The sequence below is a fragment of the Cygnus atratus genome, chromosome 3, assembly GCF_013377495.2.
Source record: "Cygnus atratus isolate AKBS03 ecotype Queensland, Australia chromosome 3, CAtr_DNAZoo_HiC_assembly, whole genome shotgun sequence".
NCBI classification, from domain to species: Eukaryota; Metazoa; Chordata; class Aves; order Anseriformes; family Anatidae; genus Cygnus; species Cygnus atratus.
Window position 1 is genome coordinate 66,357,684 of NC_066364.1, and position 26,185 is coordinate 66,383,868.

A 26,185-nucleotide genomic window follows, 5' to 3' on the forward strand; every position below is an offset into this window, starting at 1 on the left:
GAAGAAGCAAACATATATGTTAGCCATTGTAACAGCAGTTTTCAACGTCTTATCTCCTGGCATTAAATCAAACAGTCCCCATTACTCCTCTGTGACTAATTTGCACAGAAAACTCAGTTTGCTGCAGTGACAACTCAGAGTGGACACGGATGGAGATCTCTCAGGGGCTGATTACCTGGCAAACTGTCACCACTCTTTAAGGATTCAGTGTGCACTGACTTGAGCAATGCCTCTTGAAAAGCTTTCCACAGTCCCGCTACCTTGGCTACAATACATAAATAATACTGCTAAAGGAAATGATGCAAACACTCAAAATGTGCCTTAATGTAGGGACAGGGAGACGCTGTTATTATTCGTTCACTATTAAGGAGTCCTCAGATATATTATGGTCCTTCTGAAGTCCACAGCTATTAACAAGGTACAGTCGTACATGAAAAATTAATACCTTGCAGGCCAGAGAAAGAACATCTTCCACCCTGTGTTCTGGCTTGAGGGTTAATGCCACTCCTTGGCCATCACAGAAGTGCACGTATGTTTGTGTTTCCCAGGCACCCTCCTTCTGGATGCTGTCTGGCACTGAGCAGTAGACATTCAAAAATTCATCAACTTGCTGCTGGAAACAAGGGAGAAAGGTACAACACATGAGGATGTTGCTAAAATAAAAAATGTACAGTTCCATTGATAGCTTGCAGTGTACATATACCACCAGATCTTTAGACACGGTACTGTGCATTTTCCCATGGTAAGCAAGGGACAAAGTTCTGTTACCTGTTCTTATTCATTGTCAATGGCTCAATTTTCTTGAGAATGGATTGCATTCCCACTGAGTTCCCATTATGGGCTTTTATGCCTTTATCTCATATTATTTGTTGATTTAACTCTACGTGACATGTAGCTACCTGATATTATACCGCAGTGGGAAACATTTATTAAGAAGAATTGACTACTACAATTTTATCTAATTAACAAATGTGAAAAAAAAACAAAAAACATTATTACTATAATTTTAGCAGAAAATGATAATATAGCAAACTTCCAGCAGAGAGCACTGTAGAGCAAGGCTTGCCATAACATAAAGGACTAAAGCAGGAATAAAATGTTCTCATTCTATTTACAGTTTAAGATCATATTATTTGATAGGTAGCAGAGTACTTGCTTGTTTACCATTCTGGCTCACATTCACATTCATTGCAAAGCCACTCAAGCTTGATCAAATACAATATCCACCCTAACTAAAATCCCTGTCATTTTATCACCCTTCATTTTCATGCTTTCTTCTGCACTACACTTCAGGCTAGACATTTCAGAAGCCACACAAGGAGAAGAAAAACACTGAGAGCAGTTCTGAACGTGGAGTTTCACCTCTCTATTTGGGTCTGCCTGTTCAGCATGTCACTCCACTGCCCCTATCAAGGCGTTTAAGTTTATATAGAGAGGCTCCCTGGATTCCCCCTTTCAGCCAAAGGAAAGTGACAATAACCCAGTAAAGCAGCAGAACTGTGACCCAAGACAGATCTTAAGATAGCCTGAGTTGTTCTCAGGAGTGCCTACTTCCCGACTGCTTTTTCTTTGTTGGTTTGTTCTTTTCCTCTGTTGCTGTGGGTTGGAGTGTTTTTGTTGCCTCCACAAAGCCCCTTGATTATGCAATTCTTCCTCCTGACTCTGCAGGGACACAAGGCCAGTGGTCCACTGCAATTAAAAGCTCCAGCAAAATCACTGCACAGGGACTGCTTCCCTTGCTGCAGGCAGCAAAGTTATTGACAACAATCTACCAGTAGCAACAAAGAGACCAATATTATTTTGTTTTCCTAAATAACAACTGTGGCTGTAAAAACTATGTAGTAAGCAGTCCTACTTATGTAATTACCAAACAATGCAGAAATTCAGGTTGCAAACGAACCACAGGAATAATTTTATGCAAGAGTAATGCTGGTTTTGGCAGAATTATATTAATGCACTAATAGCATGCAAGAATCTTATACTGATTGCTCAACTGTCCTTTTTAAATAGCTAAAAATGACACATTGATTAACATAGGTCCATGGAAATCCTACTAAACTAGAGCAACTACTATGCATAACAGCAATCCTGTTATGCTACTGCAATTAATGGAGCGATGAAATCTACACCAGGTGAAGTTTCACCTCGGTGGCTGTGGTTCCAACCTGCTTGTAAAACCGTTATTGTTGAAGAAGATAATTCCAGCAGAACTGTGGTCCTCTCAGAAAGCAGTAAATCAAGTGCCTGGTAATAAATGATGACCTCCTTCCACAGTGTAAGTAGGAGGAATGAGAAAGGGCAAGGCATGCACGCTGCAAGAGTTGAGATGGAAATGGTCAGACTGAATTCTCCGGGGGCTTCCTTCAGGGAAAGCTGAAGCCATGTTGACTTAGGTAGGGAGATGCTCCCAGCAATTCAGACATTTGTAATTACCAGAATGGTTTATTGCCCTGCGATAGTAGCTCTTCATATGTGTTCGACAGAAATAAATCACACTATTGCCAGGGATTAAAATAAAGAGGATGAAGGTGATGAGAAGTACGTTTAAAGTCACCTTCTTCTGGCAGCTTTTAAGACAAGACAAAGTTCTTCCACCCAAAGACTCTTTCCTTTCTTTGCCATGCATACTGGTGCCCAAACATAAGCCTTGTCTCTGTAACTAAACAAAAATATGTTCCTTAACTGCCGTCAAGATACTGTTGCTTCATCCACATTTTCCATCTCAGAAAATCTGACATGAAAAGAGATTTTTTTTTCCTGTTATGCCTGCAGTGACTAATACTACAATAGTTCATTCATTCATTGCCACGTAAAGTTAAAACAACCCATCCAATTTTCCAGAAATATGCGCCAGGATTTGCAGACTGTCACACGTTGTGCCATAGGGTTGCTGCAGCACCAATAGGTTACTTCATAATTTCCCCTACTATTTGTCTCTGTTTTTATCATCCTTTTCGGGGAAAATATAGCCTTCCTGGCAGACTTCACTGTTTGTAATTCACTGCATTCCTCAGGTAGCATTTTATAAAAGTTTTGATCCTGTTTGTGTTTTTTATTGAAATCAGCCAATGAAAATGGGCTAACGCCAAAGTAACGGTTTTCAGAGTTATGATGAATCACTTCTGAGTTGTCGGATGATTCATGAAAATGTCAGGATCTTAAAAATGCCCACACTATATTTAATTCCCATTAAAAAAAAAAAAAGGTTTTGAAATACAGTTCAGATGATGTTTTTCTAGAAATAAAGTTGAGATCCAGAGCTCCACTTCAGCACCTAAATTGAGGTGGTTCTGAGTCCTGAAACAGCCCTGCTAAGCTCTGCAAACGGCCTCTCCAAACTCTGCAGCGAGGCTGACCACATGCCAGCCCCCTCCACCCAGGAAGCAGGGCAGTGAGCCCTTGCCTGAATTCAGCAAAGTAACTTAGGATAACACATAAGCCCCGTTGCAAACGCTGGGTCGAGACACCAGACCTTGTCCCTTTCCAGACAAGGGAAGGGACACTGAGGGAAGCAGACATCTTTCTCCCTGCCCTGCAGCACTTCCAAAACCTGTCTGTATCTCCTCAGAAGGGTTCAAGAAGAGCAAGCTATGCCAGAGGACACGCGACCCACAGTGGCACCATCAACTCCAATGGGGCCAGTGCTAAACCGGGGGAGCAGCACAGCATCCCCCTGGGAGGAACCTTCACGAGTTGCACCCAAGAGGTTTTGCCTCATCTGTTTTAGGAGCGACCTTACGTTCCATGGTTTAAGAGGACCTGACAAGAATGAATTGTCTTTGCTATTGCCGAGGTGTGAAACTGAGGCAATCTGACACTACAGCCATCGGTACATTTTGGAGGAATTGATGAGTGTTCTCTACAGGAGACCATGTCATCCAGAAATCCCAAATTTATTTGGAAAAGAGCGGGGCGATTTGGTATAAATACCTTCCCATCTCAGGGAAATAACAGGGTGGTCAAATAATGAAGGGAATTCATTTGTTTCGGTATATTTCTTCAAAAGACACACAAAAAAGTGAAGATACTTTCAGGAGGCAAAACAGCGTTACAGGATTAGCCATTAGTCAGTTGGAGATGCCTCTCAGTGGTATCATTTCTGCATAATTATATATTTACTACGTAGCCACTAAATGAATATCCTTGATGGGAAAACAAACCTTGCAGCACATGACATAAAAATAAATAAATAAATAAATAAATAAAACAACACATAAAACTATGAGAAATGATGAACTTTGTCCAAACCTTTGTCATGAGATTCATTACAACTGTTCGCTATAGTTAATGATTTTCAAGAGCAATATTTCATTCTAAATGCAAATTCTGACTTTTTGTCTAAGAACTGGTATACACATATTCATCTGAAAAGGAATAGTTCTGTGGCATGGTTTTTATTTTTATTTATTTTTTTTAAGTCTTCTTCCAAGTTTTAAACTACATTGGAGAATATCTGACTCAGGAAACAAAGGAGGAAAAGGGACAGAAGGTTAAGTAGAAAGACAAACATCTCTTTTTGTCTGGTATGTGTTATAATTAAAGCAATCTAGTTATACTATACACAAACCAAAGTCCAGAAACCCTGTGTCTAATATTTAATTTTAATCTTTTATTTGGAGCTTATCTGCACAAGCCTACTAAGGGAGGAGGAGTCTATCTAAATAAACTCTGCAGTAGGTAGACAACACTTAGTGGTCCTACACGTGTTATTACGAACTTCAGAGCATCCTGCTTTGCTTCTAGACCAGGGGACAACAATGCTATCTTCAGGGAGGCTGCAGGAACGAAGAGGGATGGTGCCTGATGTGCTGGCACTCTGCTCTGCTCCTGTACAAGGCGCCTTTCTGTGGGCACTGAACGGTATCAGCAGCAGCTATTTTACTGGGCAACGCAGTTAAGGGGATGCCACTTCCTCTTGACTTGGGCAATATCTAGCTATACATTAACTCACACTTCTCTGCTGGTATGCCCCACAGGATCAAATTAGACCTCATTTGCCTTAATACTAAAAATATACAGGTTCTGTTGAACTAGGCAAAGTAGAACATACAGCATGGGTTTTGCCACGCTATGAAAGATGTTTTCTAGCAAATTCACTTCCAGATCTCTCCCTCTGCCTTAGACACCACCTTACAGATAGTGTATACCTGTATGGACTAGTGCTACAAATAAGTTTCATGGGATTTTTATTTGTTTATTTATTTATTTAAAGCTACCATGCATCTTCAGAAACTTATGTTAAAGTGGTGTCATTAGCAGAATTATAATTCTGACATCTAACACTAACTATACTTTTATGAACCTCGGTAGGGTTTCTGAATCAGTCTCATCATATGCTTAGTGAAACATATTCAGGAATTTGAAAACCAGATGGTGCAGAATAGGGACAGGCTTATCTTACCTCAGCAGAGTTGGCTGAGTTCTGGGCACCAGCAAATCCATGTCCTCCAGCTGAATCAAAAATCTATTAAAAATAATACAGATAAATAAATGGATTAAACAAATTAAAAACTTTATTTCTTATGTGCATTAGGCAAATTCTTTGAATAATTAAAACCAAAAACTAAATGAATATATCAACTTCCTAAACACCAGGCTTTGTTTTGAACTTCTGATGGCTTTATTCTGGCTAGAATTAGTATTAAAGAAATGAATTCTCCCTCCATATAGAAAATTTAAGTTAGTTCTCAAATTCAGGCCACATGTACACTTATATTCAAACATATATCAAAGTATCCACATGCTTGTTTCCTTGTTTTGTTTTTGTTTTGTTGTTGTTTTTGTTTGTTTGTTTGTTTTTCCTATCTACTATTTAGCAATAATGTTAAAGCCATTTACCTTCAAATCATGCACTATGCTCCAAGATACAGTTTTACTCTTTGGCATATCATTTGATATAGCTACAAATCTCGTAATGATTTAAAAGAACTATATCAAATTAATGTTGCACTTTCAGAAAACTTCTTGCCCTATAGTTTTTCAGCTCTTCTACCTACCTGAGCAGTTAGCTTGACTCTATTCATGGCAAATTAACTTTAGCTTGAAAGGCATACTTGACCCGCACCAGTACTAGCAAGGAATTAAAATAACTGACTATTGCGCCTGCTTTGTAACTGATGAAAGCAGAACTGCAACTTACATTCTCCATCTGTGTAGAAACCAGTAGTTTCTGGAGAGATACCGTAACTAGCAGTTGTTAGTATTTCACAAAGGTGGAAAGATTATTCATTTAAAAAAAATAAATAAATCAATAAATAGCTAAGGATACAATCAGATATTTTGGTGAAAAGGGCTGTATAAACATAAAGATAGGTCTATCCATCTTACATGCCAGCTTGAGATTTGCAGGTACTAACATTACCATCCCAAAGTGCAAATATAAATAGCATTTTTGGTCTACTGAAGTCAACAAATCAGGACAATACCAAACTTAAATCTACTGAAATCTTTTTTTTTTTTTTTTTTCCCTAGCAGAAACCTTTTGGACAATCCAAGGCAATGGATTTCTAAAATTTCATATGAAATGCAGTTTTTGACAATGTGAATAACAGGCACCACTTTTTAACTTCCTTTTCCTTGTCTTACCCACAGATGTAGTCAAAGCATTCTATTGTTTATGATTTCTCAAAATAGTTTATCATTTAGATTGAAGAAAAGCAGATAAGCATTTAAGAAACTGAGGATAATGTGAGCCTAGACATCCCCCATCTGCTACAGTTCAGTTTTATTAACTGATCTCTAAAAGACTGAGACACTTCAATAATGTTTATGAAAGCCTCCCAGCATAGAAGCTCTGAACACATTTTTTCCCCCTTTTATTTTTTTTTCCAAATTATTATTAACAACATACAATTAAGTTAAAATTAAAAACTTCTCTGGCACAATGATGTTCAAGAACATAACATCTAATTTTGAAGCTAGGGTACTGTAGGTAAAAACATACTAGCTGTAGTCAAATGAACTTTAAATCCATGAAAGCAAGAAATTTTTAACCTATTTTTTTAAACGGGCTTTGGAGCACAATAAGGAGAGAACCAAGCTCCATTTTTCTGCTTAACCCAGTTTCCCATCATTTGAAAGAGATGACAAGAAAGACAGCCCCAGGCCCATTCTGATTTTAATATACAATTATGTGCATACACACAAGTCTGAGCAATGACATGGCTCCCTTTTCTGCCACCTTCCAGGTTCATGGGTCAGTTTTTAATCCATGCTTTTAAAAATTCTTCACTTTTATGGTTGAGTCATAGCCCGGTGTTATTAATATGCAGCACTCAGCATTTACATTTCCTTAATTTCATTGTAGGATGTTTAAGAAAGAAAGAAAGAAAGAAAAATAATAAATACAAGAACCTGAGCTCTTGGATGAAAATGAACACTTTTTTGGGCCAGCTGGTTGCAAGCTTTGGAACAAAGAGGGTGAGGACACGCCGGGGACACCTCCGCCTGCAGCCAGGGCTCCCTCCACCGTGCTCAGAAAAGCACTGGCAGTGCAGCAGGAGCGTCCTCTCCTTGCTGCGGAAATGAGATTCCCTGTCCCTGAGCTCCACAGAATCCCCTTCACGGGCTATAAAGCATACAGGAGGATGTATCACGCAGTTAAAACAGTGAGAGGTATCAGCCCAGCTGGGAACAGAGCTAAGGGGCATAGCATCCCTTCCCCCAGGCCTGTTATTAATAAAGAAATAGAGGTGCAGGACTCACAGACCACCCTCCCTTGCCAGGGAGTACACTGAAAAACACATGAAAAGGACCACCTGGAGAAAATCCCTCCTTCAGTTCCCTCTTTCAAAAGGCAGACTTGAGTTTCTATTCTTATTCAATTTCACCATCTAAACACATCTCGACTGATATACTAAAATTCCTAGCAGTCACCCAAAGAGTCTTCAAGCCAGCACAACACGTAGATAAATATTTACCCATTAAAAATATAAACCACTAAACAAGAAAATCCTGACGTGTTATTTTGCAACAGTAAATCTGTTGCATCAGCTCTGGGTCTATTGCAATGCAAGCACAGATAGGCTTGCTTAAATATTCCACAAGCAGAATGCCACATGTGCAACAACAGCCAATTTTCAAGTGCCAATCATAGATTTTTTTTTTACAAATAAAATCAAAATACAAGACTCAGGGAATAGCAGGAGCAAGGTCACCTGATGAACACAGCACAAAATACTGCTTTGCAATATTAACAGTAGACGTGGCAAAGGCCAACGAAAATAGTAATGCTCTGAGCGTGGGTGCACATCTACAACTTCTGCCTTACCATCAAGGAAGCATCTCTGCTGTTATTTATTTATTTATTTTTTCCCCAAGGGGAAGGCTGTGAACTTTTGTTTCACATTCAGTTGTGTTTTTATTGAGGAAATGCAGATTCCAGAAGTGTGAGGTTTACTCTAAATGCATGCATAGGCTGTTAGTTTCTTAAACAGAAGAGGACCCTGCAAGATGCTGTTGTGTTAGCAGCGATGCAGCCCTCCAGAGAGGCATCTGTGAGCCTGGCTAGAGGCAGTGGTGCAGCCTTTCTCGCAGGGGCCTGCCTGCCCCAGCACATCGCATCTGTGCCAAGCCTTCAGCTTTTGTAAACTGGCACAGCTTCATTCGTCAGCTGTCTGCACCTACTGGAAAACTGGCCTCCTTGCATGAAAGCAGTCTTCGCCTTGTGGCTACTTCCAGGCAGAACATGCTACTTCGTAGAGGTGATTCCAAGACTACCATCCGCAGACCAGTCACTCTTTTTCCTTGAAAACTCACCTGTGTTCTTCTGTATTAAATTGCAATAGTACTTCAAAGTCCTAGTTATGTGTCAGCACAATGCTGTATTAAGGATTTGCATACAAGCCCTCTCCAACAAAACCCTACTTCCAAACAGTTTAAAATGTGGCCAAAAGACAAGTTTTCTTACAAATTCAAACCTGATGGTCTCGCACTGCAGATAATAAACTAACCCACTGTGTCAAAAACTCTCATTTACCAACCACGCTTACCACAAAGGAATCAAAAAATAGATACGTACTGATGCCTCTTCACAAATCTACTGAAATTGCAAAAGCAAGTTTGATAGACAGATGTCTCCTTCCCCATGCACCGACAGCATCTGCCAGAATTAGCCCCAGAAGAAACAAGCCCTTCTCTGCTTCCAGTACCCCAATCATCAGCAAGTAAGATTTACCTGTGTTATGGAAGGTCGCTTTTCTTTTCCTTTTCTTGCCAGTGTGTCCAGTCCTTTCAGTGAAGAAAATAAACCCTTTTTATTACGGACTCTTTGCGACAGAGACAGGGTACGCTTCCTGAGAGCAGCTTCATCCCTGGAGCAGATCTATTTAAACACAGACAGGCCTTCTTATAGCACTTTCATAAGAGCAAAAGACCTACGGTTATTTCAAACTGAGACATCAAATGAAAGTTACTTCAGCTTATCTCAAGGACAACTATTAAACTTTATGTACTAACACTTCTTTTGGTATTCAAATGACATAACAGCATAATTATTTGTCATGGGGCAAAATAAGACAGATCGAAAGGAAAGAACTGAGAAAATATTGCTCTGTACAACAGAAAAAGTTAATGAGCAGACTCGAAGAATGATAATCTATTAGTCAGATATAAAATTGCTAGAGGAAGAAAGACTCTAAACTGGCAAATATAGGAGAGAAATGTGCTATACCATTGCGTTATTAACAAACAATGACACAAAACACACAGTTAAAAATAGCAGTAGAGAGAAACGAATTCTCTGATGAGACTTTGAGGGCTACTCTTCCTTGCAGCAAACAAGATCCACCCCTCTCTGCAAGGACCAGCCTCACAGCCCTGTAAAGGATAAAAAGCGGAGGCAAACCTGCTATTGCCATAGTTCTCTTGAAGCCAACAGGTTGACAACAGCTTACAGTAGCTGAGGAGCTTCCTCATTCTTTGCAAACAGAGGCCATAGTTTTTTTAAATGACATTTCAGCCTATTCTAAAAACACTTTCTGTTCAGGAGGGTACCAAACTGCTTCTAAAAACTGAAAAACATTTTAGGTGGTCTGGGATCTCCATAAAAGATCAGCTCAACCCAGAGGGACCAGAATCACTTGTGGAAATTTTAGCGTTAGGCTCTTTTCACTATAAGTGACTTAGGTCCTATACACTTTAAACTCCTAACTCAAAGGGGGTAAAATCACAGTGACAGAATTCCAACACTATGACTTCTTTACATTTACATCTACTTTCATTTATTTATTTATTTTTAGATATGAGTCAAAAGTGCCTGATTTTGGATTCCTAAGGGACCAAAAAAAGTCAAGGCCATATCCTCATGGTTTCAAAGTCTGTCTCTGTGGAAGAACATTTTCTGCAGTCAAGGAAGAGACAGAAAGGGTGGGATGAGAACACGGCCATCTGAACAATGAATGTGGGTGCACCCATGAATTATCCTAGCACAATTCCACATGTAAGTACAACATTAATGATGGCTTTGTGTAGCACACCCATAAGAAGTGCATTCAGACTTACCAACGCATGGAAGGATGACACAGAGAAAATTCCGAGCCTCCCCAGTGCTAATTTTGAAGGACGACTGGCAGCAGCCAAAAGGCTCTTTGGGTTTGGGAGCTCCCCACCTTGCAAACTGGCTAGGTAACATCGCATTCGGAAAAGGTCCATATTAAATTTTTCCAAGTTCTGTTCCCATTGCTGGATCTGTTTAGATATAAAAAGGGACAATTAAAAGAGGAAAAATGTCTTTGTGGGCTGCACTGAAAATCTGAGCTCTTCCACAAACCCATAGTAAATTACTTTCATCTGGTGGTATATGGATTAGATTAGTTATTCCCTGCCAAAACACATTCAGTCATATTGTGTTACATCAACCCAAAAGATGGCTTGAAATAAAACAAAGCTGGTGGTCTTAAATGCATACTGACAAGATGAACATACCATGAACTTCGGGTAGTTTGATAGCCACAAAAGCAGTTACATAAAAACATAACCCTGTGGTTCATGAGGGCTTTTTTTTTTTTTTCCTCCTTTTTCTTTTTGGAGATTAGTTTTGTTTCCTTCATTTTTATGAGCTTAGATTGTACAGCTGCCTGGCTGAAAGCAAGGTTGCATAGCTACAACAATTCACTACGCTAGGTGAAGTAGCTGTGCTGATAGGTTCTGCTCAGGCTTTACCATCTTCCTACGGCCTCTCTATCTGTAAATAGGAGACCATACCGGCAATGTGAGCGTGTACGGCTCTTTGTCTGACTAATAGGTTAAGACATGCTTATGCTCAGGCATACTGCAAAAATGAGTTATATATACTCAATACAAATTGCTGGACCAAAAGCAAGAATGTATACATACTCCTTCGTGAAATTTTTAAACATATTTAACACAGAGAGATGCAAATGTAACAGACAGGCTTAATCTAATTTTAAGGTAAAATTAAGAAAGTGAAAAGACTCAAAAATATACTAGTTGAGTACAGTTCTGAATCGAGACTTGGATGACAGATTTTAAGTATTTGTGTAGATGCACACTCACCTACACAAACACATAAACACTGCACTGAAGTCAGATTTTGCTTTTGATTTCCCCAGCTTACAAATTGGTAGCTGCAGCTAAAATCTGCAGCGCAGTGTACAACATAGAATAAGATTGATAAATAGTACCAGTAAGAACACAGCTGTGTTTAATATAGTAGACATTCACACATGAAAAGGCAGAATAGGCATGTACATTAGGTTAATGTACATTAAGTTCATGTTCATTAGCTGAAGATTGTTAAAATTCCCTGACAATGCTCTCCTTCACATGTCAGCTCAGATCACTGTAAGCTTGTTGTTAAACAGGTGGTTTAGGGTTGTGGAGGAAGTTTATCGCTTTTTCTAACATCCATTGCCTTCATACCTTTCACCGACACGCCTTGCCTGTCCCTGGGAGTACAGGACATTATCACCTTAAGTTTAGATTAATCAAGGACAAGCAGCTTTATGACTTAGAAAACAAACTGATAAAAACCATAAAAATATCAGGTGAACTATATGACCTACAGGCTCGTCTAGAAGCAAAATCAGTTCAGTTTCCTTATAATGCTGACAAATACCACAAATTACACAAGTGTCTTGCCTCTTACTTTCCACAATGATGAAGTGAGCAATGAAAGGGCAAGAACTGCCCTTTTAACAAAATGGTGCTAAAGGCATGTACTACAACTGATAGGGACGTTACCTATTCTGGCTTCCTTACACATGACCTCACAGACTACAGCATCAGTTATAGCTAGCTAAACCTGTAGAAGCAAGAAGTGATCTTATTTGGCTGGGAGGATACATCTGCAAATATGAAATTACTAGTTACTGTACACTAACAAAAAAAAATCTTTCAAGAAAGCATTGTTAAAAGCAAAATATTGAATTTACAAAAGCTTGTAACGAGAGCAACTCACAAAAATTCACAGAAAAAAGGACAGAGATATGCACACAATGAAGATGCCTCCTCTAATCTCTCACTACAGACATTCAAAATGTGCATCCCTTGTGTTCCAGAAAGAACAATCACTTTTTCTTGGATTTATTTGATCACTGTCCTTTACTTTGCTTTTTTTTTTTTTTTTTTTCTCTCAGACACTCTTCAGCTAGTATTTTTCTGCTTGCTAGTACGTTACATGTGGGATGATTCCAGAAAGAGGCTTTGTGCCTAGCTCTTTCACCATGTTAACACCCAGCTAGAATGAGAACATGGTTGCCAGCTTTTCACAAAGCCAAAAGCTACAAGCTCAGGTGAAGTCTTTCCCTTTGGGATGACATCTCCACGGGTACAGAGCCAAGCCAATTTTGAACACCTCAGGAACAGAGCAAGGTTTGTTCTGGGCGCTGCTGGAGTGGAGCATCCTGTTCCCACTGAACACGAGTTGAACACAGGCATTCTTGTGTTTCTGAGGCTTTCTTCAAGATCCTGATTACACATTTCTACTCAGTTGTACATTCAAATAAAGACAATCTAAGAAGGGGGAGTGAGGTACAACATAAGGACATTCAGAAGAAATAATTAAATTACAGTGTTTATCAGTCATGCAGGATGCTAGTTAATCAGCTCCAAAAGCATCGGTAATCACGATGCTACATTTAATGGCATTAGCAAAAGCTGTAGGCAGGGAATTTCTGGGATTGTCTTGCAGTCTTATCAAAACCAGGGACGTCTGGAACCAATTGGAGACCACGAACCAATACCAGCTGCTATTTGTCTAAACCTTTTAAACTATGATAATTCTTCCTAAAGATTTATATTCTTGAAAACTAAATGGGGGAAGCTCACAAATAAAAAAGCAACAACTTCAAAGTGCAGTATGACCTGGTCCATGAAGTTAATTTACAGCCTGCAGATTAGATGCTGCAATCCTCATTCTGCTATTGTGTCAGGAAAATCTCTGACCCACGTGGGAGGACTGCCCGAAAGACGGCTCAAGGACTTAGCTTCATTGTGCACAGACAAGACAGACCTTTTGAAATCTCTTCTAAAGCAAATGGGAAAAAGTGGATGCAGCAGACAGAAGTGAGAGTGGGAATGGGTGACAGAGGCTAACAGCAGTACGAAGTGAGTCCGCAAAGAGATAAGAGATAATGGCCTGAAGTGAGGCGCGCCAAAACAAACAAGCATACATGAAACCGCACCCGGTGTGACCTGCTCAGTTATTACTGCTTGCCTGCACTGCAGGCTTGAGCATCCAGGGCATCCAAAACCCTTCTCTCTCTATCCCAGTTTCAATCACAGTTGAAAAAACTCTGTAGAGACTTCTAGGAAAAGCATTAAAGGAGGTGAAGCAAGTGGCAAGATGGCATCCTCAGAACAGGTAAGTTTTGTTGCAAGGATGTCTGGGTTTAGTGGCAGCATGAGAGAGCACTTGAGAAAGACAAGGAGGGGCCACCCAAATAAATCTCTCAAGGCTAATAGGATCCCTGTAAAGTAGAGAGAAAAAGGAGACTATGGCAGAAGGGTAGAAAGTAGTAAAATGTGGGAAGCCCAAAGAGTTAGGGCCATGGATGATTTAGTTTGGGCCATCAGGAGAAACTAAGGCAAAGAAGCCTGGTGCAGGGACAAGACAGTAATTATGTGGGGATCGCTAAGTGATAGGGCTAATGTTGACAACAGAGATTTAGACCAGGCAGGAGATCTTAAGGGTTAACTTAATTTTGGCAGTCCTTTAGCAGTAATGATCTTTTTCAGATCATAAACAGTAAATTCTCCTCCAGGCTAGTGAAACAATTGTAAATTAATTACATTTTAAATCATGCAAACAGGTGAGCTAAAGGGGGTTTCTGTTCATTTAATAACTCTGCCAGGTTTGCTCCATGTAAACTCTAAATTGGGAGCTTGGGAAAGCCAAAGGGATACGTTCAGAAAAGGGAGCTCAGGCCAGGGGGTTCCAGCACATGACGCAGGGATCCATCAAGTACTGCTTAGGAGATTATAAAAAGTGGACAGGGAAGAACAGTTCCTATCTAACAGTTTCGGGCTCCTCGCCCATCCTATCCTACAGTGCAAACAGCATCCTTCGGGAACGGGGAAGGACTCTTTCTCTTTCAAATCCACAAAGAGAGCCCAATGTAATAAAACCCAAACCAGAATATGAATAGCCAAAAGTCGTGCCAGAAATGACACCATATCAACTCATATAGGAATACTTCAAGGAATGGGAGGAAGGAAGGAAGTTGCCTCCTGGACAGCTCACCTGACAACAAAACCAGTTCTCCACTTTGCATTTATTTAAGGTAGCATAAAACAAAAGACACAGAGGAAGGAGGGTGTTCTCTCAGTGTGTAAGCCTTTAAAACTGATTTGATTTAGCAGCAGTTCTTACACTGTACAGAAACATGAGCTCCTCACTGACATAATTCACTATCTATAGAAACAAGAAATGCAGATTTTTCCCCTACACAGCATCTTCTGTCCAGATTGAAAGTGTCTCTGCGAGCTGATGTAGGGAACTCTGTGGATTTAAAAGAAACTTCTGCTGCTGTTTTATATGAACAGCTTTTTAACCACATTACAAACAACACCAAACTCTTTGCATTCCAGTCCCCAGTTCTCAGACACAATTCATATTGCACCCATCTGGACAAATGAGTCACTCAGCATCTGGGGACAGGGAAAAGAGTTTTATTGTCATTACTTCCTAAAGAGAACTCAGAGAAGCAAAAATATCACTCTCCCAGAAATTCCATTACTTTAAAGGATACTACAGAGATACTGTTATTACTTTAAGCTCAAAGAAATAAAAATAGAACATAATACAGCGAAACAACAATGATGTGCGTTTGGCGAGACCCTTTATTTTTCATTCTGCCTACTGACTTAAGAAACAGTTAAAATTTCTTGCAATAACATGACGATAGTTTTATGTTTTGTTTTGTTTTTTGTTGTTTTGGTTGGTTGTTTAAATGTCATCTTCCTGATTGTTTTGGATGGACAGAATCGTCATGATTTCTAACCAAAATGGAGAGAAGAAAACCTATTCCCAATACCACTGTTAGCACAAAAGTTCACCTGCATCTACCTAATTTATATTCTTGTCAATAATCTGACTGTGGCAGTACTACATGCATGTCTATAGCCAGGGATGTAATTCAGAAAGCCACTGATTGTTATTATCCAGCTGCCCCTCCCCAAAAAACAGAAGACGAGATCTTCCTGCACACACTCCTGCACCAGCTTCATCCTACAAGCCACTGCTATGCAATTCTGCATTCGGTAATAGTTTATTCATTATACAAACCTTCCTGAAACAAAGATGGAAATTCAGTCATCTGCCAAGCAGTAAGTACAATAGTGAGGAGAAAGGAGATGATCTTCCTTAACTTTCCTGGCTGCCTATTCACTTCATTCCTTAGTGACAGGCTACTACCAAAAGAGAAGGATTTTACTAATAATGTAGAGAGGAACCATCCCACACTGAAGTGTAACACCCGAAAAGAACTGGATCTCTCAGAAAGCAGAGCTCTGCTCTAGCCAGTTCAAAGACCACCCAAACTGAAGATGTGTTATAACAAGCTTAGATCATGTTTTTCAGTTTAGGAGGGTATGAAAAAAAGAAAACTAACTATATATTGCAATTAAATTTGAATCTGTATGTGGCAAAACTTGCAAGTGCTAGTAAAGTTCCCTGAAAAGATTCTCTTTGAGTTGTTATTGTGAGTTTTCACCTAATGTTGGACAATATTTCATAAGATGTTTTGTAGAAAATGAAGACATGCAACTTGGTCTTCTGAGGGAAGCCTGTAGACTAAAATTCCTGAAACTATTCCAGTCGTCTTCCTGTGCTTATTAGTGAGAGTAAAGAGAAATAGGCACATTTTAAACAAAATGTAATGGGGTCATGTCCTGTGTAAAAGGCCAAAAACCACCACAGGGAAAAGAAGAAAGGTACCAATGGATCTAATGGCTATCCAGAGAAAACAGAACATCACCTTGCAGATCTCTTTATTTTGCTTTTTATAGTAACAGATAAACTACTTTTGGTTGCAGGACACATACAAAAACTTCCATAAAAATCATCTCCAACCATATGCCTGTTCTTCTCATTAATGCCTCATCATTTCAGTGCCTGCAAGTAAATACCTCTGTTCATAACCCATCTGATAAGTAAGTTAAGTATCATGCACACAGAAAATATGAATCACATCAGAAAACTCCGAATAGCTTGGAAAACATGATTATACCAATATATTAAAATTTGAAGAGAAAAGCCCAGAATGCTTTCAAGCAACCATTATTCATATTATTGTACTAAAACGAGACAATAGAATAGGCTTATGTACCAAGTACATAAAGAAATACACCCAGAGCTGCAGTGCCCTCACTGTGAGGCTGATTTTCCATCCCATTAAAAACAGTTCTACAGGCACAGACAGCCCTGCTTTTGACTTAATGTGTACTATTTTGTTAAAAAAGCTCTGAATAAATGCTAATAATCCCTTTCGCGAACTTCAATGGCAGTTAGACAGGGCTCCATATTCACAGCAAACACTGTGATTTGTCTACCAGGTTAAACAGCTAGGAAAGCTAACATTTTTTTAAAGATGGACTCCATGGGCTTTGAAATCATTCTCAGTGCCATGGGATTTTCCAACTTGCTACCTTTTGTCTTATTCTCCTTGTTTGGGAGAGAAGTCATACCCTGGGGAACAACATCACCACCAACATATTTATTGCATATAGTAATATAAACGTACATGGCCATGGGTCGTAAGGGCAGACTTGGGATTTCCAGCCATGTGGCCAGTGGCCTACTGGGAGTAGTTGCTGTATGTACACTGCTCTCATTGATCTCTACTAAACTGCTCAACAATACTGATAGCTATACAAATGGCTGCCACTTTCTTGTACACTGCTCTTAAATCTATTATTATACTGAACTGTAAATCTGGACAGAAAGAATTCCTGGTCTAGGCTGCAAGGCTGAAGACATTTCTCAACCCGGTTTGATAGCATCAAGTTTATAAAACATTCATTTTTCTAGAGAATAAACCTTTTCATTCTAAATTTTGTTTGGACTTCCTTTTTGTAGCATTAGCTTTATCAAATGCCAGCCTGCAAATCCACCCACTTGCTGGACACCAAACAAAAAAAACATGTGTGTACATGTAAGCACATAGAGCAATTTTAGAAGTCCACATTTCCTTACTGCAACTGCCTTTCAGGTGACGGTAACTGAAACAAGAAAAGGTTTTGCATACTTGTAGAGCCTTGTGAATTACTAAGTCTTCAGCAGAGAAGTACTGGTTTTAAATCAATACAGATGTGAAAGAAAATAGAAACTTGAGGTTGTGTGGTTGTTTTTCTGAGGAAGAGGAAGGAAAGAGAGAAAGGATTTAGAAATCACAACTTCTCATATAATTCCCCAGAGAAAATAAATTAATATTGTGCCTCATCTTTTTACACAAAAACCACCATGGTCCCTCTGAAGTCATATCAATCATAGTATTTCCTCTGACTTCCCAAAACATATCACTAGTGAAGTTATCTTGAACAGGATGTATACAATATACCTCAGTCATAACTCCTACATGATTGAAAACACCACCAAACTTAGAGGAAACAAACCCAAGAATTTATATTCCTTTTGCTTCTAAAAGTGGACAAAAGACAACTAAACAACCACAGTTCTAAACAACTGGGCTGCGCTACATATATGCAAACTTCTCCCTCAGGAATAATGCTTTTTCAAAACTGTTAGCTTAGTAAGTATATTACTTACTTACTAATTATATCAAGATTTTTTTGTTGTTTGTTTTCAGAAACCCATCCCTGAGACACTAAATCAAAAGATTAGGAAACCAAGTTATCTACTGACTTTTCTCTAAAGTGACTTTGCCAACAAACCTTCAGCAGTTGTAAGGAGAGATTTTAAAGAGATCAAAGGCTTCAAGAATGGACAAAATGCTCATTATGAATTTATTGTTTGCTAACGAGTGGATGCTTGCAAGCAATCCATCTCACTCTTTGTCTCACTGTTTTGCCCCCATTCAATGTTTTGAGAAATTAACAGACAGAAGATTAGCAGGAATAAATCTTCTGCAGCCCTAGTGATGGATTGCAGTTATAGCAGAATGCAGTCAACTTCTTCCAGGGACTGAGCTGGAAAACAATGGCAGTTGTTCAAGGACAGAACATCTAATTAGCAGAAATTAAGACACTGACCACCATTAATACTGTTCAGCTGACTCTAAATAAACTACTAGCATCAGTACGTAGTGGGTGGGCAAATTAAGCTGCTATACATAAGGATTTTTTTTCAGTGCGTCACATATGATGGGCCATATTAACCACTAGAGCATCTCTAGAAATCTGTATATACTTATAGGTCTCAAAACCTACTGCAATAAAAGGATGCCTAGTTCATCCTCCATTCAAGTCACTGGGCTCTGGACCATAAAATAAAGTGACATGGAAATTATGAACATCTGAGCACTGTAAGAGCTTATGAACTCTTATGAACGCCACAAATCCCTACACACACCTGCATACCTTCTGAACTCTGCTCATATAGCTTCAGACTGAAGTGTTCTACAAAGAGCTTGATAGTCAGTATCAGTCAGTCTGCCCTTGGTTAAGTTCATACCAGTAGAATAGGAATTGTAAATAATACAAGCATCAACTTCATGAAAGTAAGTGTTCCACCAACCAGAGTAACATAATTATGCTGTATGGAATCAAAGGAAATAAACTCTGGTTGCTACCCAAGAGGCCTTAATGTGCAGCTTGAAGTAATGCTAGAGGAATAGCTACTCTGACTGAGAAGGCAGAGCTCTCAAATGAACAAAATTATCAGATGTCTTTTGTTAAAGGCTTAATAAAATCAAAGATACAGCAACTTCAATCCACAAACCTGTTAGGCTGAACTACTAGAGAAGCTTAGTATACATAAGAGGCCCTGGGCAGCAAAGCCTTTGCCCGGACACTGAGCATGCATAATTGAAGCATCGTGTGCCAGTTGCCGCCTGCAAATCTGTGGGCATGGACAAGATGTCAAAATCTCAAGATGTACTTCCATAAGGTATCACTGGAGGGATTCCTGGTTCGCTTGCTGGAACTGAGAGCAGAGTAAGGCTTCATGTCTTATGCACCACTGCACAGACAATAACGTAACTGTTTTAACTGAAGAACAGTTCTAGCTGTTCATCAATCTGCCTGATCTTAAGCAGGGCTTGGCTGGAATCCCAAGACACACACAGACCAAGAAAACTAAATTTCAAGGGGGAAGGAGGGGCTCCAGTTTTCATTTTAGAAACAAACCTTAATGGTGAATCTTCCTCAGCACTAAGCTGCTGCTTTAGTCAAGATTCATGTATTCCTAACACCATCATACAAAACTGTGATCAGAATAACACATTAGGCATCCAAAAGCTATTTACAGGGGGAGGCACCTGATGATTCAGCTCAATTGCTGCTGCAGTGAAACAAAATTAGCCTGGATACAAGTTTGGATGCAAACATTTTTGTCTGTTACAGCCACGGGTGAAGATTTTGGCTGTAAGGCGTTAGCTCTCCCAAGCTAAGCACCAATGGACCTGGGCTTATGCTGAGACAAACAATTCCCAGTACACAACCAGAGAGTGTTACAAGAAGTGCTGTTAGTGACTAACTCTCTGCCCCTTTCCTTTGAATTGATACTGGAATAATGTTCCAGAGACTGCCAGTGGTACTTACGGAGGTGCTTTTCTCCCCCAAGATGGAAAGCTCTGGTCTTGACTTCTTGTTCTCATTTAGACACCTAGGGGGCTATTTAAGAAGCCTAGAGGATCCCTGACCTTTTAGTCATGGCTAAATTTCAATGGAAGCACGTTGTTTTGCCTGCCTTAGCCCTTCTTCCAATTCCATTTGGATAAAGTATACTTCACATCCTATCTTAAGGTGCCAAAAGGTATTGCTATGTACCTACACTAAAATCTTTACCTTCAATTTTTCATTGAAGATACTACATATTCTGTGGTATGCTGTGTAACATCTAGATATTATTAATAGCTAAGGATATCATAAAACAGAGTCGTTAAAATGAATTACATTTTTCCAGAAGTGAAAAGAAATAGCTTTGTGTTCATAAAACAGACCGGTCTGATCCTCAGCTTTGAGTGCTGGCCTACTTCACGAGCTGCTCTGGATTGCTGTAGAAACCTGGCAACAGTTATGACTACCATGCCATGCCAGCTATGCCCAAGACAATTGCTCTCAGGCCTAGAAAGCATCAATAGTAGGAGGCCAAAGCAAGAAATGGCGATAAATGTGCTACTGCAATAATAGTCTGTAGTAGAAACAAACCACACTGTTTCCAGTACCTGATTCTCTATGGCCTTCCTGTTTTTCGGATCGCTAACAATTGAGAGCTGCAACTCTGCCATCTTTTTCATCTTACTGTCCATGTCAATCTTCTGGAAGAGACTCTTGGTCTGATTTTTCAGCAGCCGAATGGTGTCCTCTTTCCCAAGCTTCTTCGCAAACAGGGAAGCACAGGCTGAATGTATGGCAGTAACCCAGTTTTCCAGATCTGTCTGGCTTGTCGCCTGTGAACAAACCAGAGGTGCAATATTACAACCAGACAAGAGAAAATCAAAATGAATCTGCAACTCTAGGACGTGAATTGCTTGACGGGTTCCCTGAGATCTCAGGCACTTTATCATAAAACTTCTCAAGTAAGGTTTTACCTTTAAAACTATGCAAAATAAAGGAACTGTGAGTTTTTTCTGCACTGTCATGACTTGTCCCCAACCTTCAGCTTCTGCTTCTTAGACCTTCAAGGTCTGAGGGCTCTGGTGGGAGTGCAACAGAACCCACGAGCTGTGGACAAGATGTGACTTGCATCCTTTATCCCTCCAATTAATTAAGGTGAAAGCCAACACATTTCAAAGATAAACCTCCTCTTGTGGAGGTAACATAGCAACAGGGATGATTTTAAAAGTAAGGTCTGAGCAGAGGTGTTTGCTTACTTTAAAAATGCCAAATTAGTGGAACACAGCACAGCAAGGCAAAGAGAATACATCTGCACAAAGTGTCTCCAGAGATATTTACAAGTGTGCCTATGAATCAACATGTTTTTATGCAGGCGGTTCCACATAATACTGTTCTTTATTAACATTTCCAGTGCTGCAGTTAAGCAGCCAAGATCTTTAGACTATTTTTAACCTTCTTTTTGAATGTCACACTCAAACTCTCTGAGGCCAGCAGATTTAGGGTTGAGTCCATCATTCTGTAAAGGCAGAATGCTGATAAACATGAAAACATTTGATAACACAGCTGATTTTCTGGAAGCTTGTAACAAGTAGGGACCAGAAGTGTCTTGCTTATTTGGGATCTCTGTTCTCTCTATTTCTGAACAGTAATTGTCTGAGCCAACTGGTGTAATACCATATACCTGAAGTCGTATCATACACTTTAATCAATATTATAAGAGTATGCTGTAATAGTGTAACTATACTATTCATTTTAAGTCACTGGTACAGACATGATGTGTGTGTACGTATGCATATACATAGACACACACATACATGTGCATACTCACAAACACATCCTAAAACGGAAACAATCACAAAATCAGGTATGCATACTGTTACCTGAAATAGGTAGACATCTCCAAAAGAATTGCTGAGACAGAACACATTTTCTTTCTTGGGATGCTCTGGAACAGACTGTACTATACTGTCTTCTGCAAACAGGGCATATCGAGGCAAATTGCTCTGCTCCATCGAATTCCTTCCGTAGGTCTCATAGAACAGCAGAGTACAACCTTTGTAGTTCAGAGGGACAAAAAATGTAAAGAGAAAATAAGTTGGATGTCCCATTCAAGTTCTCTTATATTAATGTTTCTGTGAATTAAAATTCCCAATGACTTGGAATGTTTGTTACCCTCTTTTGAGCTAGAAGAATAAGGAGGATCCTCTAAACTGGGAAACAGAAGTTAATGTTGAATTTGCCAATGAAAAGTTGGAACAGAAATCTAACAGAGATGCAACAAATATGCAGGACTAAAAAAAAAAACAAAACAACAACAACAAAAAAAACAACACCAGGATAGCTCAGTAAACTCAGGCTATTAAAATATTTAAGCATGTAGAAAAATTCCTGCTTAGTTAAATCAGCTTTTGTGTTCCGTTATTATTTAAGGGAACCAACTCTCTCTCAACAGTTGTTGAAGAAATCTTTGTTTGTAGAAACATCTGTCTTCCAAAAACATGCTAAGTGAATAAACTTCTCAGATTTAAACTGGGCTTCCTTTGATCTACCTGCAAACTGGGGATTTAGACTATGGATAATTTAAAACAGTTTAAAAGGGTTGAGTTTGATCATGTTCAGTCTCATTGATGGTATAATATATAAGACAGGAGAGTTGCATCCACAAAGCAAATTTCATCCTTGACGACAACAATCACAGACGCAACAAGGGGAACAACTTCTGGAGGACAGCAGAGCAGCCTTGATCCCAGTTCCCAGAAGTACGATGACATTGCGTTTGGCAATGAAGCTGGCTTAACAGGGGCCTGTTTCTCCTACATCCCTTGCCAGCCATTCATTCCTGCCTCATGTTGCAACCTACTGTCGTCTGAGATGTGCTGATTTACCTGCTGATGGAAGTCATAGTCTGAAGCATGTACTAAAATAATCTAGTTTAAAATTATCTTGTATTTCTGAAGAATTTCATAGCCCATTTGTGCATCTAGAGAAAAGATGTAAATATACCTCACTTTCATACCTGGGAAACAGCAGCTGAAAAATAGAGGGTTTGATTTTATTTTATTATTATTATTATTATTATTATTATTATTTTAATTTGGAAGACTGATTAATACTATACTGTGGCTGGATGTTTAACCTGGAAGAAATAAGAGTAGACGTTATAAATACAATTTGAAAACTGATGATAACCTAAGCATTTAGGAAAAATCTGAGGCTGGTGGTAGACTCTCCAGCAATGACATTCTTCTCCAAAAGATATGCTTGAATTCATTCAGGAATTAACTTAGGGAAGACCTACAGCCACATTACACAGTGAGTCAGACTAAATGATCACAATGGTCCCTTAGGGACCAGAAATGCATGAATACATTACTGTTGTAACCCCTATACATATTCAGTAGAAGACTTGAAACTCAGCCAATACAAGGATTGAGTTTGCTAGGGCTACACCATTGATATTTCTCTAATCTGCCTTTTCTTGTTGTTGTTTTTCCTTCAAATCGAAGAAGCAGCACAACACAAGGCAGCATCAAAACTTAAACAAATACACCTAGGCAGTGTGTACGAAGGGAATGTTGCAAAACCTGCAAAATACAAATGCTCCTTTTATACACACATTTAAAATTGTTAGGTAAAAGCAGACATCAGCCTTAATTCTACCAATTCTCTAGCATTTACACTTAACACTGTGTTAAAAGTCTCAAATGCATCATCCAAATTCATGAAATTTTGAGGTGGAGATTACTCAAAAGTTAGATCTGAAATCAGAACCAAAATCAAGAGGATTTTTTGGATTCTTCTGTCTGATTAAGGGGAACAATGGGCTGGCTAGAGTTTGTGGAGCAAATTTGCTGTGTTATGAGTTGGAGACCACTCTTCCTCTCATGGCCCAAATCTACAGCGTATGAAAAGAGAAAGTCAGTCAGGTGAATCTCTTTGCATTCACCATCACCAGAGAGTGTAAAGCACTTACAAGAAAAAAAGGAAATATAAGAGGTTACTGACCAAACTGGTTGACAACTGAAAAGTTTTCAAGGGAAGGCATCAAATAAATCCAACTGCCTGTGCATTATTTAAGTGCACCTTTTCCTATTGCTGTCCTACTGTAGATTGCCTGGCAGAATATTTAGAATAAGAGTAGATCCTATAGAGTTGGTCCTATCCTTTCTCCTTACCCATCCTCACTTGTTCTCCTTTATGGTACAGAGACAGTTGGAGATCTCTGCAGTAGGAAAAGAAGGATATGGTTTGTTCCACTGCATATCAGATGTACGACTTCTGTAATCATTTCAACATAATAGTGCAAGCAAAACCAGTAAATCCAAGTCTCCTGCACTCTTCGGCAGCAACACTGTACAACCACTTCCACTTCTGCATTTTAGAAAAATACAAATTAAGTTCTATTTAAAACTTCCATATTTCCCCTATGTTTTATCAGGAAGGTACCTAAAGATATGTTGCTTTTTATCCTGATAGTTTACATGTACAAAAACAAACAAATAAATACATAATAGATGAAGAGCATGCACGTGTGTTTAGGTGTATGGCACCCCAGATGTATCTTTGGGTCAAGCCAAGTGATCCCTAGCAATAAGTAGTTTCATGAACTCTGACAGACCCACTAAGATTGATTATAGTCCAAGTATTTTGATCAAAATGTGAACCGAGTGGGGAATTGGAAAGCAATTTCCCTCATTAAAATAAATTAATTGGACAAGACAGATGGGAAAGAGAGTTCCTCACGTTAAAGGGTTACTAATCAAGCTCGGGTCCTGATTGCCCTGAAAGTGGAGCAAAGGCCTCAGGACATGTATGCTTTTAAGTCTGGCAGGTAACCAGATGGTTATAAGCCTTCTGCATATTTATAATTAAACACATCTCACCAGAGTGCAAAGAAACATGCTGTTCTCCATTTGCATATGTGGCTATTTTAAGTCGTATTTTAAAATATCTTGGCTATTTAAATTTCCAGAACAAATTAAATACAGACTTACTCAAAATCCTGTAAAAGGAAGAGCTAAAGCAAGTGCCTTGATCTTGATACAGCATATTACAAAAACAGAACTACGCCTTGATATCCAGACAGGCGAGTTTATTTTGGCATCAGAACTCTCTACAGGACAATAAAGGTATGAGATCAAGGAAATGAGGAACGTATACTTAAAACAGCAAAGAGGAGGATATTCTGCACCGCTAATGCCATATCACTCATACTACACAGAAAGCATTATATTTAATATTTCTCATAATGTTAGAAGCTAATAAAGCTTTTTACAAATAATTTTATTATTTTCTTTTTATGGTTGGGTATTTTCAGCTACCAAGAAGGGATGTGATTTGTTCAAGGTCACCAGCAAGTCAATTTCAAATCAGAGAACTGAACACAAAGCACCAGACTTCATTCTCAGAGCACCATAGCTTCATTATCCCAAAAATGTATGGACTACTAGTATACAACATATCTTACAGTTTAGGCGTTTGGCAGGATTGTTAAGAAACTACTTGAATTTTAGAGGAGGCAGATCAAACTCATATTCACACTCCATAACACAAACACATACAATAAAAGGGTGGCATTCAGATATTGCTTTTCCTTTTGTATATACTGCTTGTAAGCATGAATCATGCTATCTGATGATCAGGATAAGTGATTTAAGTGTTAAGACTGCCTACATTTTGATCCTTTGATAACAGGTCTCTGAATTATTAGGCAGAATTGCTACATTCTTGCAAGTTTGCTTCTTTTAAATCAGCACTATCAAGGGTAACATTCTCAGCACTTGCTGTTTGCTGTTCATTTTTCTTCAGGTCTACACCCATGCAGAATTTTGAAAAGGGCAACCTGTGGGAAAGTTGTTATTTTCTCTCCTCCAGTCCCAGATATGCTAGGAAATTATTAAGTTTGATCATTTCCTTACTTATTAACTTCGCATTATATTTACTGAAAGGCAAATCCTTTGGATGCAGTTCAAAAAAAAAGGGCGGGGGG

At 39.1% G+C, this 26,185-nt stretch overlaps 1 protein-coding gene across 14 annotated transcripts in view; it reads right to left on the reverse strand.

Annotated features, from left to right (window-relative positions):
* TIAM2 (TIAM Rac1 associated GEF 2) overlaps window positions 1–26,185 on the reverse strand; it is a 170,621-nt gene that overhangs the window by 54,653 nt on the left and 89,783 nt on the right. For 13 of the 14 annotated variants that reach the window (XM_050710016.1, XM_050710020.1, XM_050710023.1 and 10 more), the window contains 6 exons: window positions 22,077–22,249; window positions 20,805–21,029; window positions 10,501–10,686; window positions 9,176–9,322; window positions 5,402–5,464; window positions 446–613 (listed from right to left, as the gene is read on the reverse strand). In XM_050710016.1, the coding sequence (XP_050565973.1) occupies window positions 446–613; window positions 5,402–5,464; window positions 9,176–9,322; window positions 10,501–10,686; window positions 20,805–21,029; window positions 22,077–22,249 (962 nt within the window). The remainder of the gene's footprint in view (window positions 1–445; window positions 614–5,401; window positions 5,465–9,175; window positions 9,323–10,500; window positions 10,687–20,804; window positions 21,030–22,076; window positions 22,250–26,185) is intronic. The other variant, XM_050710027.1, reaches the window with a different exon arrangement.